General features: G+C 59.5%; 1 protein-coding gene across 1 annotated transcript in view; it reads left to right on the plus strand.

Annotated features, from left to right (window-relative positions):
• The window catches only part of ARHGAP23 (Rho GTPase activating protein 23), a 70,012-nt gene that overhangs the window by 29,353 nt on the left and 22,647 nt on the right, over nt 1-18,012 (plus strand). The window contains 13 exon segments of the mRNA XM_058560803.1: nt 191-269; nt 435-489; nt 3,529-4,693; nt 6,599-6,757; nt 6,983-7,094; nt 7,300-7,357; nt 8,555-8,698; nt 14,033-14,137; nt 14,139-14,351; nt 15,664-15,725; nt 15,990-16,120; nt 16,782-16,903; nt 17,290-17,445. Coding sequence (XP_058416786.1) covers nt 191-269; nt 435-489; nt 3,529-4,693; nt 6,599-6,757; nt 6,983-7,094; nt 7,300-7,357; nt 8,555-8,698; nt 14,033-14,137; nt 14,139-14,351; nt 15,664-15,725; nt 15,990-16,120; nt 16,782-16,903; nt 17,290-17,445 — 2,561 coding nt within the window.

The following is an 18,012-nucleotide window of genomic DNA, read 5'->3' on the forward strand; positions in this document are numbered from 1 at the left end:
CAGTTACCTGGTTCATCGCACCTCTCTGGATCTCTTCTCCCTACCCTCTGGTTAGGATGGGATTCTTGGACCCGAGTGTTGGGGAGGCTCCTGCTCCTCTGCTGTCGTCCATACCTGGTACAGGGGTTCTTAGGTGGGGCCATTGACACCCCTTGGCCTGCTCACACGTGGCCCTGACCCTTGTCCCCAGGAGACCGGCTGGTGAAGGTGAATGGGGAGAGTGTCATTGGGAAGACCTACTCCCAGGTCATAGCTCTGATCCAGAATAGGTGAGCATCCCCTGCCTCCCTTCTCCCATAACAGCTCCCAGCCTGCTCACTGAATCCCTGCACACCCCACCCCCTTGGTCCTGGGGCTGCCTTGGCAACCAGGCTCCCTGTTCTCCCAGACCCTGTTGCCTCAGCCTGGCCTGACCCCCTGCCCTGTCTCTGTAGCGATGATATCCTGGAGCTCTCCATCATGTCCAAGGACGAGGACATCCTCCAGCTGGTGAGTCCTGCCCTGCTGTATGAGGTGGAGGGCCCCTGGGGCCTGGGGTGTAGGATCCAGCCCCTCTTCTTGGGTCTCCCTCCTGTGTTGGCCCCTCTGGGAGGCAGAGAAGAGAGTGTAGGGGGCAGCACCAGCCGGCATTGCCCCATCTGGATGCCAGGCCCCTCCCTGGGCTGGGGCTGGTTGTTGCCTCATTCAGGGCTGCTCTGTGCTGGGGGAGGGGGAGGCGCTGGCCTTGGCAGGCAGGATTCCTGCCAGGGTATCTGGAAGGAGGGTGGCCCAGCGGGCCATGCCAGACTGGCACGTTCTTGTTGGCTCCCGTGAGATGCCTGTTCCCTGCACGCCCCCCGCCTGGCCCCGAGTGAGCGTGTCTCCTGTAGATGTGTCCACACACACACAGAGCACACCCCATCCCATCCCACCCCACCCTCCTGTCGTGTACTCCCGTTCACACGACACACCACTCAATACACAAAAGAACATGCCAGATACACAACCACACAGCACAACCCCGCAGCACCACCCTTCATCCAGCACGCCATCCACTGCATGTGTGATAAAACACACACAATGCACCAGACACACCACACCAGGCACGTGCCATGAAGCACACAAACCCCTCAGTGCTGCACACAGGCACCTGTTACCACACATACCCCCTCACACATCACAGTTCACCACAAACGTCAAAACAGCACAAGACACTCCTCAGCATCTCAGTTCTCTACGACACAATGTCACAGCGGGTGACAGCACACACACTCAGACTTCTCACCACCACCACACGAACGCTCACTGGCAGCATAAACGCTCGCTCCTGTCACAATGCGTGTGCCCATAGACATCACAGCATACTCTAGCCTGACATAGGTGCATGAGCTCACGCCTATCACAAGGAGCAAAACTTACACGATTGTGATGCGCAGTCCACTGCCCCTCCCCCACGGCACTCCAGCACACCTGGAACCCAGCATTCCACCCACCACGCACGGCAGGCACCGCAGACACTGCCCGCAGCATACCCTGCACTCACATGTGTACCCATTTACCCCACACACTGTGCACACGCACACCCCCATGCCATCTGTGCCTTCCTCCAGCCCTGACCCAGAGCCCAGGGCAGTCCTCTGTGCCCAGTGCCCAGTTTTGCGGTCTCATGGCTCCCAGCCAGATGCCAGCTTGCTTGCCCCCAAAGTCACTGCCCGCCAGGAGAGGGCTGAGGGCCAAGCCCGGGAGGTCCTGGGAGCCGCCATACTGGCTTCTGCCCTGGATGTGCTCTCATAATCACTGTAATCACAGTGCCATGCTTGGCACCAGGCCCCTCTGGGAACCTCCACCCCCTGACTTCAATTGTCCCCTTGCCCTTCCTGGGGAGGGGGGAGTGAAGATGGGGACCGGGAGAGGTGGATGGCCCCCTCTTCCCATCTCAAAGGCCCTGCCCGTACACCTCCCCCCAAGCTGAGGCGAGGCTATGGGGGGCTGACAGGAGGGCATCCCGGCTCTCCAGCTGGAGGGGGACAAGGGGTGAGGAGGGCAGCACCTGGAGCTCTGCTACCCAGGCTCGGGTGGGCAGACAGCCCCAGATGTCAGCATCTGGGAGCCTACGCTGCCCCCCAGTCCGCGCCGGCCGGAGGGTGGGGCCCAGGCATTCCTGTGGTTGGGAGCCAAGGCTGGAGGCCAATGGGGCCGCGGCAGCTGCTGACGCCACCGCCGACGCGGCGAGGCCCCTCCACACCCATCCTCCCCTCCCTCCTCCTCCCACCCGCCGAGAGAGCCGGTGGGGGCTGAGGGCAGCTGCGGGGAGGGCAGACTGGGGGCCACGGAGGCCAGGGCTGGCACAGTGGTCAGTGGGGGTTAGCTGGGGGCAGGGGGAGGGCGGAGGCGGGCCAGGATGCTGCCGCCACCGCCTTGATGTGGGGAGCCCTGGGAGCCGGCAGGATGGCAGGAGGGAGAGGTATGTGAGTGTCCCTGGTCCCGTGTGTGTGAGTCCGAAGGGGGCTGAGTGTGCAGGGTGTGGTTTAGCTCATCTTCATCACATGATGTGTGTGCCTGGGACTGGAGATGTAGTTATTTGTGTGTGTGTGTGTCTCATTGTGTTTTGCTATGTGTGTGTGAGTGTGTCTCAGGGTGTGTATTTTCCTGTGTCTCCTTGTGGGTGGGGTGGGGTGGTGTGTGTGTGTGTGTGTGTGTGTGTGTGTCTGTTTGGTTTCATCATCCCACCTCTTGATGCTTCTCCCTTAGATGGGCCCCTGGGAGCCCATAAAGGCCAGGCTGGGCCAGGGCCACAAGGCCGCTGTCCCTGGGGGCCACCTCCTTTTTTGGCCGGTCCTGGGCACCGGCCCTGTCACTCCTCAGCAATGCAGCGTCAGCCTCAGCTCCCAGAGCCAAATTCCAGGCCTGGGGTGGCAGAAGGTGGCCCAAGGCCCCTCGGCCAATCTGTCCCCTCCCCAAAGCCTGGCCCAGAGGGAGCAGGAGGTAGACAAGTTCCTTCTCACCCCAGTGGCCCAGGAGCCAGGCCCCCGGCTCCCCATCCAAGGGAAGCAGGGACAGCTGGGCTCTCCCAGCCCCCACTCATCCCCAGCCCACCCCACCCTGGACACACCCCTTAGCCAGCTTCCTTCCCTGTCATCTGCCACCTTGACTGGTCTCTGGTGGGGTTTCCCAGCTCTGCCCGAGGGCCTGTGGGCTCCCTCGGACATGAGGAAGCAGGGAGGCGGCTGAGGCCAGCATGGGGGCAGGATCCCAGAAAACAGATGTTGGAATGTTTGTGGCTAAAGGCAGTCCTTGTCGTAAGTCTTAGAGAAATCCTGGCTCTCTCTTGAGTGAGTGTGTGTGAGTGTGACTCTCAGAGGCCTCTTATGTCTTTGTCCTCCCCCGTCTCTCTGGAGTGTGCCCTCCCACCCCACCCACTCAGGGCTCCCCCTGGTTGGTCCTCTCCTTCAGTCCCCTTCTCTGGGGTCCTTGGTTTCCCAGGCCTGCTGTAACATTGCCCTCTGGGGCCTGTTTGGCCCTGCTCACCTGCCTTGTGTCCCCGACCAGGCCTACTCCCAGGACGCCTACCTGAAGGGGAACGAGCCGTATTCTGGAGAGGCCCGGAGCATCCCAGAGCCACCCCCACTCTGCTACCCCCGGAAGACCTACGCCCCGCCAGCCCGGGTCTCCACCTGGGCCACTATGGTGCCTGAGCCCCTCTCAGCGCTACCCAGTGACCCCCGGAGTCCCGCTGCCTGGAGCGACCCGGGGCCCCGAGTCCCATCAGCCACCCGCACCCATCCGGACAACCCTTCCTTGGGGATGAGCCAGCCCCGCCCCAGCCCTGGTGCCTTCCCCCGCCTTCCTGTGGAGTCCCGGACGCCCCGTGCCTTCCCGGAGCCTGGCAGCCGGGTACCCCCCAGCAGACTGGAGTGCCAACAGGCCTTGTCACAGTGGCTGTCGAACCAGGTACCCCGCAGGGCGGGGGAGAGACAGTGCCCCACCATGCCCCCCCGGGCCCGCAGTGCCTCCCAGGACCGTTTGGAGGACGTGACTGCCCACCGCCCATGGCCCTGCTCCACCTCCCAGGGTGCCTTGAGCCAGCTAGGCCAGGAGGGCTGGCACCGAGCTCGCTCAGACGACTACCTGAGCCGGGCCACCCGCTCAGCTGAGGCGCTGGGGCCAGGGGCCCTGGTGTCACCCCGCTTCGAGCGCTGTGGCTGGGCTTCCCAGCGTCCGTCTGCCCGCACACCTGCCTGCCCACCCAGGGACCTGCCCGGGCCCCAGGCTCCAGCCTCAACTGGCCTGCAGGGCCTGGACGACATCGGGTACATCGGGTACCGGAGCTACAGCCCATCATTCCAGCGCCGGACTGGCCTCCTGCACGCACTCTCCTTCCGGGACTCACCCTTTGGGGGGCTGCCCACCTTCAACTTGGCCCAGTCCCCTGCACCATTCCCACCGGAAGCCTCCGAACCACCCAGGGTTGTCCGACCAGAACCCAGCACTCGGGCCCTGGAGCCTCCCGCTGAGGATCGCCGTGACGATGTGGTCCTGAGGCAGAAGCCTCCGACGGGCCGCAAGGTCCAGCTGCCCCCTGCAAGACAGATGAACCTTGGGTTTGGGGAAGAGTCCCCAGAGCCAGAGGCCAGTGGGCGAGGGGAACGCCTAGGCAGGAAAGTGGCCCCTTTGACTACTACTGAAGACTCTCTGGCTTCCATTCCCTTCATCGGTGAGTGATGGTGCAGGTGGCTATCTCAGTAGACTTGGTCGTCTGTGCCCTGTCGTACTCCACCCACCTGTCACTGTGAGCAAAACTCTGGGTTGGGTGTTGATGGGATCAACCTGTTTCTCTGTCTGTCTATCCATCTGTCCATTCATCTACCCATCCATCCATTCATCCCCCCATCCATCCATCCACCCATCCATCCCCCCATCCATCTATCCATCCATCCCCCCATCCATCCATCCATCCCTTCATCCTTCTGTCCTCTCTTCCATTCTTCCACCATCCTTCCTACCATTCATTTACCCTGCCAGCTATCTTCTCGTCCCCCTTCCTTCCTTCCTTCCTTCCTTCCTTCCTTCCTTCCTTCCTTCCTTCCTGTCCTCTCTGTTTCTCCTGGCTCCTTTCTTTCCTCCCTCCATACTTTCTTCCATCCATCTACTCATTCATCTATTCTTCTACCCTCTTTCCCTCCCTTCCCCCCTCACTCTTTCCTTTGTTGGTTTCTTCCTTCCTTCCTTGCGTTTTTCCATTATTCTTTCCTTTCACCCTTCCTTTCATCCTTCCATTCTTTCTTTCCTTTGTTCCTTTCACTCTTTGTTCCTTCTATCCACCCTCCATCCAACAGATATCTGTGTTAGCCACTGTGCTGGGCTCTCTGCTCTCCTGGAGTGTATGGTCCAACAGGGGGATGGATGATCAGGCAAGAACAATCCCGTGGAATGGGTGTGTGATAAGAGTACAGGGATCTCTAGGAGACAGAGAAGAGCTATACGGCCTAGACTGGAGGGCATGGTGGCCAAGGAGAGAATCTTGGAGAAAGATTTCGGCTAAGATTTGAAGGAGTTAGTCAGGGGAAGAATGTTCAGGGAGAGAGAATAGAATATGCAAAGTCTCTGAAGTGCAAGAGGCAGGATGCCCTTCCAGGTCTTTGGGACAGATCCAGAGGGGTCTTGTCAGTTGCTGGGGAGTTTGGACTTTATCCTGAGAGCAGAGGGAATACTGAAGACTTGCTGTCTTTAGAACAGATGTTGGATAAGGGAGAGGTGAGCGAGTGGAGAGGTTGAGTGATACCCAGATTTCTGGCCTAGCCAGAGGGTGGTGCCTCACCTCCATATTGGGAATGGGAGGGAGTGGGGCAGGAAAAGGTTTAGGGTTTGCTGAATAAGAAGCACCCAGGAGGGAGCAGGATGGGCTGGGCTGGGTCTAGGGCTTGGGAGAAAGACCAGGATGCAAGATCATGGGACTGGGAGCCAGGAGCTGAGAGGTGGTACCTGGAACTGAGAGTGGTGAGCTTGCCCTAGGGAAGCCATGGGAGTGAAGAAGAGGCCTGGGCTAGGGAGTGGAGGCACAGCCCTGGCCGCACCCAGCCAGCCTTCAGTCTGAGAGGGCAGACACAGCCTTTTTTCTTAGTAAGCTCTCAGTCTGACAGGGGAGGTAAGGTCTAGTTTCAGGGTACTCCCAGTCTGAGAGGGAGACATGGCACCCATCCTCAAGGAGCCCCCAACTGATGGGGGAGATGGTCTGTCCTCAAGAAGCTCCCAGTCTGGTGGGGGAAACATAGTCCTTGCCCTCAGAAGGATGGAGGAGACAAAATCCATGCCCTCAGAGAGCTTTCAGTGTTTGGGGGGAGACACAGGCCTTGCCCTCAGGAGCCAGGTCTAAGGAGGGTGGCTCAACCCCACTCCTGCGTGCTGGGTGCCCTGAGTGTGATGGGGGAGGCCGGGGCTGAGCCTCCACGACCACAGTCTGGTGGGTCGATCACCCTTGGCAGTGGGCATGTTGCCAGCAGGGCCCTGGAGAGCTTGCGGGGCCTTGGGGATGTGGTCTGGGTCCGGAGGTGAGGCTGGGGGTGGGGGAAGGCAGGGTCAGCCTTCTGCTGCCTTCACCCACCACCCTCTGCTTGTGCAGATGAGCCCACCAGCCCCAGCATTGACCTCCAAGCCAAGCATGTCCCTGCTTCTGCTGTGGTCTCCAGCGCCATGAACTCGGCCCCCGTCCTGGGCACCAGCCCGTCCTCCCCAACCTTCACCTTTGCCCTTGGCCGCCATCATTACTCCCAGGACTGCAGTGAGTGCTCCCCGCACCCCCAGCCCTACCTGCTCCCTTGCTGCCCGGTCCCTAGGGGTCTTATTGGGCCTGCTGCTTGATGTCTGGCCACTTTCAACTGGCTTCTGCTCTTCCTGGAGCACCATGGGGAGAGTCAGCTCCTGGCCTTGCCCGGACGGGAGGGTTTGGGAAAGCCCGCACCCTGCTGCCTTGCTGAGCCTGGGACCCAATGTGGGTGGTTTGCAGGCAGCATCAAGGCCGGCCGGCGCTCCTCCTACTTGCTGGCCATCACCACGGAACGCTCCAAGTCCTGCGATGATGGGCTCAACACCTTCCGGGACGAGGGCAGGGCTCTGCGGTAAGGCCTTGTCTGCACTGGGGGAGGGGCTGTCACAACCACCTTGGGCGACCGCTCCCTCAGTTCTGGGGGGGGCTTTTGGCCCCGGGGCCCTCTACAGACCGGGCAGAGTGCTCCCTCCCTGGAAGGCCTCTGAGCCTTGGGGCCTGCGGAGAGGTCCAGGCTGTGCTTCTCACATCCCTCACCCTCGGTCCTCGCTCCCTAGGCGCCTGCCAAACCGAGTCCCCAGCCTGCGGATGCTCCGAAGCTTCTTCACTGATGGGGTGAGTGGGAAGTGTGTGCTAGTGAGGGTGTTGGAGGGCTGTGGGGGGCCCAGCCTTGGCAGAGGGTTCCGGGCCTGGGGCTTCTGTGATCCGAAAGGAGCTACTCCAGCTCCTGTCTCCCCGTTCCTCCCTGCACCCCCTCACCCTTGTGTCAGCCACGTGACCCACCCTCTCCCGTGGGCTCTGTCATCACTTACCTCCCACCCGAGGCCTTTGTGCTTGTTCTCCCTCCATCTAGAATGCCCTCCCAGAGCCACATGACCCACTTTTTACTTTCTTCAGGTCATTTTAGGACCTCCTGGAAATTTCAGCCCTCACTCCTGGCATTTCACGCCTCCCTTCTCCACTTCGTGTTTTTCTCACGTTAGACAATGAATGATCTCTCTCCTTCCTTGCCTGTCGCCCCCGCTAGAACGTAAGCCCTGAGGGCGGGGAGTTCATTTGCTTGATCCCTAGGGTACCCAAAACAGCGCCTGCACGGGGCGGCACTTGGCCAGTATTTGCATGGTGTCTTCAAGGCACAGGGGGGATGTAAGGTTGACAGTGATGGAGAGGCTAGAGTTTGCAGCCTCAGGACCTGGGGAGACATAGGGTCGGTTCTGAAATGGCCTTACTCTTTTTGGTTATGGACCGACTGGAAAAGCCATCTTGATTTCAAACCCTTCATATCTTGGGTTCATTTAACACCTTGAATGATATTGTCACCTGGCTTATTCTTTATCACTTCCTCTGCTTACTTAACTCTCCCTTGACATGTCCCCTCTGTTGCTGGAGTCCTGTTGACACTATCACTTCCTCTGTTTAACTCCTTGTGGACATGAATACCTGCTCCACTAACTCAGTCTTTGTTGATGTTTCCACTTCCACTGTTTATTTAACTTCATGTTGACATAATCATTTCCTCTGTTTCCTTAATTCCTTCAAGTCTATAAAGTTAAGGGAGGTTCCAGATTGGCGTTTCTAGCGTGGCGAGGCATGCGGTCTGCAGGTCATAGCCTTTCCTCCTTTCTGGCTTCCCCATCACATATGTCTCATGTTCTCAACACAAGTGATTCAGAGAGGGCAAGCAAGGCCTATGAGGCCACATAGCATGGCGGAGCCTCACCAGGCCTGTGTGGCTGTGAGTGGTCCATGGGGTTCCTGAGATGCTGACACTGTGGCAGCCACCCTAAATTGCCCTCTGTTGTCTCACTGCAGTCCTTGGATAGCTGGGGCACTTCCGAAGATGCTGACGCCCCTTCTAAGCGACACTCAACCTCTGACCTCTCGGACTCAGCCTTCAGCGATATCAGGAGAGAAGGCTGGTTGTATTATAAGCAGGTCCTCACCAAGAAGGGGAAGGTAAGATGGCTGGAGGAATGGGATGGAGGTGGATGGAAGCTGCCTCCAGCAGGCCTCTCCAGTTTCTACACTCACCCCACAGCCTCTAGAGCCACAGAGAACCAGCTGACGCTGTAGCATGAGGAGTAGAGGTTAGATGCTAGGAAGAACTTCCTAGGGGACCTAAAGAACTCATGAAAAAGAGGTTAACCAGAGAGGTGGTCTTTGCTGTGGGATAGATCTGATGAAGTTGTGCTTGGAATTCTGACAAAACCATCCCACAGTGATCCTTGGTTGACAGATCACCCCCAAAATGGCCACAGGGCCTCATGCAAAATGAGGTAGCAAGGTCAGGGGAGGGGAACTGAGGCCCAAAAAGAAAGCAGAGGTCAGCCTTTTCAGGGCCAGCAAAGGTTTTAGTCTTTACCCTAAGGGCAGCAGAAAGCCCCTGGGGCCTCTCTCAGGAGGGAGTTACAGCTTTAAAATACCCAGTTGGCTTCCTGGGCAGTGAATTAGAGGGGAGCCAAACTGGAGGCAAGAAGACCAGTTAAGAGCCACTGCAGAGACCCAGGTGAGCGATGAAGGGGGCTTGGGTCTGGGGGGCAGCGTGGGGGGGATGAGCAGGATCTCAAGGGGAGAATGCGAGGCCCCCGGGTCCACGGAGTATGAGCCTCCAGTTCCAGGCCGGCGCCATGGCTGAGGAAGCGGGAGGAGAGGCAGCCCCACTACCGTCCCTCCAGGCAGCCCTGGCAAAGCTGAGCAGAGCGGTACGCATAAACCTGGGCTTGGCTCTGGACTGGGGGAGCCTGGTGACTCACCTGCCTATGACTCAGTTTCCTCGTCTGTAAATGGAGCTAATAATAGTCCCTGGCTTGAACGCCTGCTGCTGAGGATTCAATGAGATGATCTAAGGGTTTACCCAGCACCTGGCTCGGGGGAGCTGCTATTCTTCTGCTTACTGCTGTTATCTGAATTTTCCACCCTGCCTTCTAGGGGTCTTGGACCTGGGAGAACATAAGCTTTGAGGTCAGACAGACTTGGAGCCCTTGCCCAGCCACTTATCAAGCGTCTGGCTTTGGGCAACCCCCTTAACTGCTGAGCCTCGCTTTTCTGATCTGTCAGATGGGGACAGTGTTCTTCTACTCCGAGGGCCGGTGTGAGGTGAAGTGAGATGTGCGGTCCAGGCAGTGCTGGCACTCCTCCGTGCCCTCAGCCAGTCCGCAGACAAGGACGAAGGGCCCACTCTGCTCCCGTTTTCGGTTGAGGGTCTGGGGATTTAGTGGTGGGGAGCCAGGCCAGTCCTGCCCTGCTGGGGCTCGTGATGAGCAGAGAAACACATGTTGTATGACAGTTACCAGCACATGACTGTTATGATGGGGGGTGAGGGCACAGCACAGGGTAGGTGACTCTAACGTCAGCAGGGCAGGAGAGGGCGTCTCGAAGGCTGAGACATGAAGGGTGTGTGGGAATCCACAAGACAGGGAGGGAAAGGAGGGGTCTGACGGGGGGATGCCCTCCTGTACAGTTTGGGAGAAAGGTGGGGAGGGGTGCTGGGAGGCTGGGAGCCAGAGCAGGAGATGGAAGCCAAGGTGGGGAGTCGGGCGCCTGCCGCCGCATGCCGGGCATTGTTGCTCAGGGCAAGTGTTGCAGGATTTAAATGGGGGTGGGAGGTGCGTGACCCAGGAGGCCAGTGTTGCATCGGGGACAGCAGGAGTCAACGCCACTGCTGTTGTCCAGGTGAGCGAGGGTGGGGGCCCTGACCAAGGTCGTGGCGTGGGGACAATTTAGAGAGATTCAAAGAGAAGGAAGGCCTGGGCTTGCGGATGGCTGCGAGATGAGTGAGGATGGAGGAGGTGACGCTGGTTCCTGGGGCTTGGGCTGTGGGGGTGATGGGTGGTGGGACCCTCCCCTGAGCCACAGGGCACTGAGGAGGAGGTTTGGGGAGAGGAAGCCAAGAGGTTTCTTCGGGGTCCCATGGAGTCTGAGGGCCCTGGGACATACCCTGGTGGAGGTGTCCTAGGGACAGAGGGCATTTGTCCATCAGGGTACACGGACACCTGCAGCCACGGGGGTGTGAGCACCTAGGGAGAAGGCAAGAGACCAGCTGCGCCTTGAGAGGAAGTGGGGGACGGAGGCCAAGGAGGAGAGCCAGCAAGGTGGCAGTAAACCAGGAGGGGCGCCCTAGGAGGGGCAGCAGGGGCCAGCTGTGTGAGTGGAGGAAGGGGAGCCAGGCATGCACAAACCTTCCAGCGCCACGTTTGAGCCACTCTGAGGCCTGTGAGAACTGCTGGCTCCCTCCCACCTGCCAGGTAGCCTGTCCCCCAGCTCTGGGTGGCCCCTGGCAGCCCAGCTGCAATGTCTCCTGGGCAGGGAGAGGAGCCGGCCCCTTGCTGCTCACGGATCAGCTCTGGAGGACAGGGGCTTCCACTCCCACTCCGGTCAAAACCCGATTTCACTTGTTCCCTTGGTGCCGTACCCTGGTAGTTAGGAGAGATGCCGGCCAGCCAGCTTCACGCCCTTGGTCTGTCTGGGGTCCTGATGTTCTGTCTGGGTTCCTGATTGCCAGCCAGATGTCTGTTGCAGCAAGTCCAGCCTGTCCTGCCCACCCCCCCACCGCTCAGCCTCTTTCAGAGACCATTGATTGTCTCTGGAGGAGACAATCCTCCGGGGGGGGTGGGTGGGTGTGTGTGATACGTCCCTGCAGCCACAGACCTGGCATTTGAGCTGATGCAACCTTGGAGACCAGCCAGTTCACCTCTCGTTTTACCAACAGGGAACACTGATGCCAGGGGAGGGGGCTTGACATGTCCAAGGTCACCTAGCTGGTTCAGTCTCAAAGGGGCACCCTTGTCACCACCTCACTCTGACACTAAGCTTCTCCTCAAGGGCCCTGCTGTCTCCTGCTCTGAATGTCTGTGCCCGAGGCCAGCAGGGCTGTGGCGGTGGGTGGGGCTCGCGGCAGACACGGCTGTGTTCACCTCTAGCCATGGAGCATCCTCGTCTCCTTTGCTCTGAGGGCAGAGGCTCGTGCTGGGTGTGGAGTAGGAGGTGGGCCACTGGCCGGAGGAACGGAGCCCTTGGTCTGATGGGGGTGATGGAGCCCCTGCCCTCGGGGTGCTCCAAGGATGGTTAATTCATTTATTCAGTAAATACTGCCAAGCACTTACCCTGTGCCAGTGTGGCTCTAGGCCCTGGAATATGGAAGTGAGAGGACAGACAAGCTGCCTGCCCCCCCCCCCCCCAGCTTACCATCAGCACTCAGGGAAAGTGAACAGCTGAGGTGATGGCCTTTAAGTCGGGAGGAAGGGCGGAGCTGCCTTTACAGAAAAAAAAATAGAGAAGGCCTCGCGGAGGAGCTGATGTTGGTGACATTTGAGCTCAGACCTGAAGGGCCAGGGGGCATCCAGACGAAGAAGGGAGAGAAGGGGCTCTGGGCAGAAGGAACAGCAAGTGCAAAGGCCCAGAGAAAGGCAAGGCTTGGCTTGTTCCCCGGAGAAGTTCCCTGTGGCTTGAGATAGTGAGGAAGAAGGAGGCGGGAGAGAGGCAGGGACCAGATCACAAAGAGCTTAGATTCGATTCCAGGGCCATGGGAACCCATGAGGGGTGCTCAGCAGGGGAGAGACAGGATCTCGTCTACATTTTTAAGTGATGGCTGCAGCTGCCAGGTGGAGAATGGGTCCCAGGAGGTGACAGTGGAGACTGGGAAGGTTTGTGCAGTTGTCCAGGCAAGAGGTGTCGATGGTGTGGACGAGGTGGTAGCAGGAGAGATGGAGACGGGTGATATTTTGGAAGCAGAACAGTCGTGGTTTCCTAGTGGGTTGGATGTCGAGGGGGAGGATAAGGGAAGAGTTCAAGGGCAAATCCCAGGTTTCTGGGCAACTGGGTAGATTTACTGAGCTGGAAAAGGTGGGGGTGGGGGGTTTGATGGTGAAAGTCAGGTGCCCCACAGTGAGCAAGTAGCGTGGGAAGTGCCCGTGGGACATGCTAGTGGAGACCCTGAGCAGGCAGTGGGGTGCAGGACTGTGGCTCGGGGGAGATGCTGGGCCGAGACATTTAGGGATCATTGTCAGCAGACAGACGGGATTGGAAGCCTCGGGCATGGATGACGCCATGGCGGGAGCATGCAGGGAGAGGGGGACCCAGGACAAAGTTCTGGAACTCTGTTTCCTTCAGGGCAGGGTCTCAGCCTCAGGTCTACGGACATTTTGGGCCAGATGATTCTGTTGTGGGGGCTGTCCTGGGCATCGGGGCATGTTTAACAGCATGCTTGGCTTCTACCCACTGGATGCCATAGCCCTTCCCCAGGTGTGACAACGGAAATGTCTCCAGACAAATGTCCTCTGGGGGCGAGTCACCTGGTTGAGAACCGCTGGTGTAGAGGATGTCGGGGAGAGAGAAACCAGTGGAGGACACTGAGAAGGAGCTAGTGGAATTAGGAGGAAAACCAGGGACCGTGGGGTCCCCGATGCCAAGAAAGGGTTTGGAGAGGGAAGGAGCGGCCAGCTGGGTCAGATGCCACTGAGAGGTTAAGAAAAGGGCTGAGAAGGGCCAAGAAGCTACTACTGGCTTTGGCAACATGGAGGGCCTGGGTGACCTTGTGAGAGATTTCCAGGGAGGGGGATACTGAGTGGAGTCTTGAGTGAGAGGCACAGAGGTGGGGAGAGCAAGTGTTCTGACAACTCTTGACCAGTTTTGCTGTGAAGGGGGAGCAATATGTGGACTAAATGGCTTTACCAGGATTTTAGAAGGTGGGTCACGCTGGTTGGGAGGCCTGATTGCCCTCCCAGAGTCCTGCTGGTTCTCTGGGGCATTGCCAACGCCAGATGAGTGTCGATGCTAGCTAGTATTTAAAGAGAAGGTTGGCGGCCGGCCCGTGGCTTAGCGGTTAAGTGCGCGCACTCCGCTGCTGGTGGCTCGGGTTCCGATCCTGAGCATGCACCGACTCACCGCTTCTCTGGCCATGTTGAGGCCGCGTCCCACGTACAGCAACTAGAAGGATGTGCAGCTGTGACATACAACTATCTACTGGGGCTTTGGGGGAAAAAATTAAATAAATAAAATAAAAAAAAAAATAAAGAGAAGGTTGGGGACCCTCTGGGGGGACTGAGAAACATGGATGGGGTGTCCAGGCAGGCGAGGGGCTGAGAGAGCTGGGGGACTGTTGACAGGAGGCTGCCCCAGGTCCCGGCAGGGGTGGAGCAAGGGGGCTCCTGGTGGGCCGTGGGGTGGGGGTCCCCACTGCTGTCCACTGTCTGCAGCTTCTAGGGCCCGCTAGGGCTCTGGGGGCGGGGAGGGCAGGCCTGGCCTCTCACACCCTCCCCCTCCGTCTCTCCCCACTCCCGTGTCTCCCTGCAGAAAGCGGGCGGCGGCCTGCGCCAGTGGAAGCGGGTGTACGCCGCGCTGCGGGCGCGCTCGCTCTCGCTGAGCAAGGAGCGGCGGGAGCCCGGGCCGGCGGCGGCGGGGGGCGGCGGCGGCCGTCGCAGGTGAGGACGAGGCGGCGCCCGTCTGCATCGGCTCCTGCCTGGTGGACATCTCCTACAGCGAGACCAAGAGGAGGCACGTGTTCCGGCTGACCACCGCTGACTTCTGTGAATATCTCTTTCAGGCTGAGGACCGGGATGACATGCTGGGCTGGATCAGAGCGATCCGAGAGAACAGCAGGGCCGAGGGCGAGGTGAGGGCCCCGCCCAGCCCCAGCCGGGCGAGGAGGGCAGGGCGGGCCCAGGGCCGCCTCTCACTTGCCGGGACCTCCTTCCCCGCCCTGAGCCTCAGTGCCCGCTTCTGTCACATGGGCTAACAGGAGTACACCTTGCACACCCCCACCTAGGGTTTGGTGTGAAGAAAAGATGCACGGACAGTGGCTCACAGAGCACCTGGCGTCCTTAGTGTACCATGTCTGGCAGTAACAATAATAGCTGTAGGAATGAGAGTAATTGTTATTATTATCGTTATGACTGCCTTGGGCATGCTCTGGCACAGAGGTCAGCCCCAGGCCAACCTCAGCTTCTTGCTGGAGGTCGGGGGGTGGGGGGGTGTCTCATTACAGAATGAGGTGCCCCTGTGCCAAAACTGTGGCTGGCCCTTCTGACAGGGCTGGCCTGTCTGCGGGGCACCCACACGCTGACCTTGGCAGGAGGCCAAGAGGATTGGCCTTTGGCGGCAGGCGGCTGGGGTTGAGCCAAGGGCTTTGGAAGGGACTTTGGGAGAATTTGTGAAGTGGCGCCCCCTCCTGGGAAGCTGCAGCTATGCACCAGGGGCCTCGGCTGGGGTTTCTTCCTGTGGTCAGCCCCTCTGCCAGGTGCCGGCACAAAGGTGCCTCAACACACCTGCGCAAAGTTATGTGGGGTCCTAGGCTTGCGGGCTGATCTCTGCCAAAAGGACAGTGGGCCTGGGCCCTCCTCGTCCAGGCCATACACCCACTCCGGCTGTGGGGAGAGGGTCCCAGTGCACAGCCTCTGGGCCACAGACCCTCTCGCGGAGGACACATCCTCTCGCTGAACCCGGCTCTGTCCTCCCAAGACATTGTCTTTCCTCACTACAGGGAGGAAAGTACCTGGAATCTGGGGCCCCTGCTCTAGGGGGCCTGACTGGGCTGTCCCCAGCAGGGCACAGTCAAGAGGTCCCAAGTCATCTTCATTATCGCAATAGCTGTGCCTCATGGGGCACCCCCTCTGTGCCTTGCCAGGACTGTCATGAGTGCTACGTGCATAATTCTGCACCCCAATCCTGAGGTTGCCACATTATCTCCGCATGTTACTGCTGAGGGGACTGAGGCTCAGAGAGGCTAAGTGGATTACCCAAGGTCACACAGCTGGTGAGGGGGTGCTCTGGAGTCCAGCCCTGGTCTTTCTCGCTCCAGGGTCTGTGCCCTCCAGCTGGCTGATGGAGGAGAGGGGAGGCGAGGCTGAGGCAGGGGCCAGGGATGAGCCTTGGGTGGGCTGACTGTGGGCACTGATGGGGTCTGCTTTCTCTTCCCCTTCCTCCAGGACCCCGGCTGTGCCAACCAAGCTCTGATCAGCAAGAAGCTTAATGATTACCGCAAAGTGAGGTGAGGCCCAGGCCTTGTGGAGCAGTCCTGGCCATGGGGTGGGGGGACTCCAGGCAGAGGGCATCCTCCAGGCCTGAGGGCAGCCCCCAAGTTGCCCTCTGCTGGGGGCAGGGAGGGCAGCAAGGGCATTGAGGCCCCCAGTCCCCAGAAGGGCGTGGAGGGATTGCCCAGGGATGAAGGGGAGATCCGAAGTGGTGAGAGGCCAGGGCAGGTGGCATCCTGGGTCCGCCTGATGAAGACCTCTCTCCCCCTTTTCCTACACAGCCATAGCTCTGGGCCCAAAGCTGATTCCTCCCCAAAAGGCTCTCGTGGCCTCGGGGGCCTCAAGTCTGAGTTCCTCAAACAGAGTACGGCTCGCGGCCTCAGGACTCAGGACCAGCCTGCAGGGAGTAAGGGTAGGAAGGTGGCTGCGAAGGGGATGGTGTGTGTGGTGCGTGTGGGAGGGTTGTGCGTGTGGGAGGGTGGGTGTCAGCCCTGTTGGTCTGCACAGGAGCAGAGGGCGCGTGAGTGTGTGTGTTGGGCTGTGTGTGTGCCTGTGGATGTGTGCCACAGTTATCCTGGTGTGTATACCTGTGGGAGTCTGGGGGCTCTCAGGGTCTCGGGGCTGGAAGGGCCTGGCACCTGATTTCCCTCCATGACATCTCAGCTGTGTGGCCCTCCAGTCTTTGCTTGTGTCCCTTCAGGAGGGGGAGGCTCATCCTCTCTGGAGGCAGCCTTTTCCATCTTCACACACTTTTGGCTGTTAGAAAGTTCTTCCTTTGGTTGTACCAGAATCTGTGGCTCCCACCTCATTGTGTGAGCCCTTGAGGTCATACAGAAGTCCTCACGTTACTCTGAGGCCTCTCTTCTCCCGGGCAAACACCCTCATCCCTTCTGCGTTCTCTCTCAGGATGTAATTTCCCATTGGCCCTCAGCATCCCAGTTCCTTCTCTGATGGAGCCCCCATATGTCCAGGCATGTGTGAATGTGACAGGTCAGTGTATGTGACCAAGTGTGGTTACTGTCCGTCCTGGGCCCCCAGCTCACCTTGACTCTCTCTGCCTCCCCCCACCCCAGATGACAGTGCTGCCACCCCTAAAGCCCCCTGGGGCATCAACATCATCAAGAAGAACAAGAAGGCAGCCCCCAGGGCGTTTGGGGTCCGGCTGGAGGAGTGCCAGCCAGCGACAGAGAACCAGGTGGGCCCTGCTGTTCTCCAGAGCAAGCAGGGAGCGGGGAGACCAAGGCACAGAGAGTCAGAGCTGCAAGGGGCTTTGGGACCAGCTCTCCACCTCGTCCTACGGACACAGCTGAGGACACAGCCCAGGGAGGGAGCAGCAGAGCTGAGGCAGAGCCCGAATCCCTGACCCCCAGCCGTACTCTCTCTCAGCCCATGGGGAGGCATTGGTGTAATTTCTAGTCCCCAGATTGGAGGCAGCGAGGGCCTCTTGTCCCCCCATGGGGTTCCTGGCAGCAGCTCTGGCCTTGTGCTGCCCCCATCCTGGCCTCCCCACCTCCTCTGGCCCACTGGTGGAAAATGCCGCCCTTGCCTTCCCTAACACCCCTGCCCTGCCTGTGTCCCCAGCGTGTCCCCCTGATTGTGGCTGCATGCTGTCGCATCGTGGAGGCACGGGGCCTGGAGTCCACGGGCATTTACCGGGTGCCGGGCAACAATGCAGTGGTGTCCAGCCTGCAGGAGCAGCTCAACCGCGGGCCCGGTGACATCAACCTGCAGGATGAGGTGGGTGTGGCTGGGGGTCTGTGGAGGGGGCGCCCAGGTGGCCTGTGTGTCTGTCGTGTTCATTGTACCCTGCGATGTGCCCGGCACTGAGCCAGAGCACCAAGATGGGCAAGACGGGACCTGTCCTTGCTGGCTGGTGCTGGGGACGGGCCCACCCCAGCTGAAGCCAAACAGACAGATGTGGTTGTGGCCTGGGGAGCCCGAGGCAGAGGCTCGTGGGCAACAGTTCTCTGGGCCTTGTGGACGAGCAGAGTCCACTAAAAGCCAGTGAAAGCCAGGAAAGGGCATTCCAGGCAGAGGGCATGGCCTGAGTAGGGGCGCAGACTCTGCAGGTGTGCCAGCCGTCAACACCCCTTCTCTCTAAGGGCCGGGCAGTAGATATCGCAGGCTTTGGTTACCACGCGGACTCTAATGCATACCCTCCTCCACCACCCCTCCTCCTTTTCCTTCACGACCCTTTATTTTTTTTCATTTTTTTTTTTAAAGATTTTATTTATTTATTTTATTTCCCCCCAAAGCCCCAGTAGATAGTTGTATGCCATAGCTGCACATCCTTCTAGTTGCTGT

This window comes from Diceros bicornis, chromosome 18 (genome assembly GCF_020826845.1).
Source record: "Diceros bicornis minor isolate mBicDic1 chromosome 18, mDicBic1.mat.cur, whole genome shotgun sequence".
Taxonomy (NCBI): Eukaryota; Metazoa; Chordata; class Mammalia; order Perissodactyla; family Rhinocerotidae; genus Diceros; species Diceros bicornis.